The sequence below is a fragment of the Egretta garzetta genome, unplaced genomic scaffold (assembly GCF_000687185.1).
Source record: "Egretta garzetta isolate BGI_Z169 unplaced genomic scaffold, ASM68718v1 scaffold345, whole genome shotgun sequence".
NCBI lineage: Eukaryota > Metazoa > Chordata > Aves > Pelecaniformes > Ardeidae > Egretta > Egretta garzetta.
In genome coordinates, this window is record NW_009259692.1 from 506,019 (window position 1) to 506,520 (window position 502).

General features: G+C 62.9%; 1 protein-coding gene across 1 annotated transcript in view; it reads right to left on the minus strand.

Moving 5' to 3' along the window:
• The window catches only part of LOC104126334 (RNA-binding protein MEX3D), a 29,478-nt gene that overhangs the window by 23,525 nt on the left and 5,451 nt on the right, over positions 1 to 502 (minus strand). Inside the window, exon 2 of the mRNA XM_035894337.1 lies at positions 5 to 284. Within this exon, the coding sequence (XP_035750230.1) occupies positions 5 to 284 (280 nt within the window). The remainder of the gene's footprint in view (positions 1 to 4; positions 285 to 502) is intronic.

Below are 502 nucleotides of genomic sequence, written 5' to 3' on the forward strand. Positions count from 1 at the left end.
CCCCTCGGCCCCCCCCCCCAGCCCCACCACACGGTAGGGGACCCTCACCTGGATGGTGGTCTGTCCCGGCAGGTTGGGGGGCCCCTGCATGGCTCCCGTCAGCCCGTTCACTTTGTTGCGCGTCGCTCGGATCATGGAGAAGTGCTCGGCGGCCGAGAGGATCTCCCTTTTTGCCATCTCCACGTCCTCCTTCCTTCCAGTCACGATGAAAACAGGCTCCTCGCCCCTGACCGGCGTCTTGATGTATGTGTTGGTCTTGGCACGTAGGGCTTTAATTTTGCAGCCTGCAGAGCAAGGAGAAGGGGAAAAAAAAAACCACCACGTCAAAGCTGAGACCTCGTGGGGAACCCTCTGCTCACCCAGGATGGGGAGGGACCACGCAGCACCAGCAGGAACCAGCAAGTCCCTTTGGTTCTGCAGCGCAGACACCCCAGGAGGGAGGTGGTCCCCCCTGCCTCAAAGGCAGCCAGGGGCTCACAGCTCGGTGCTGGGGGGCTGCGCC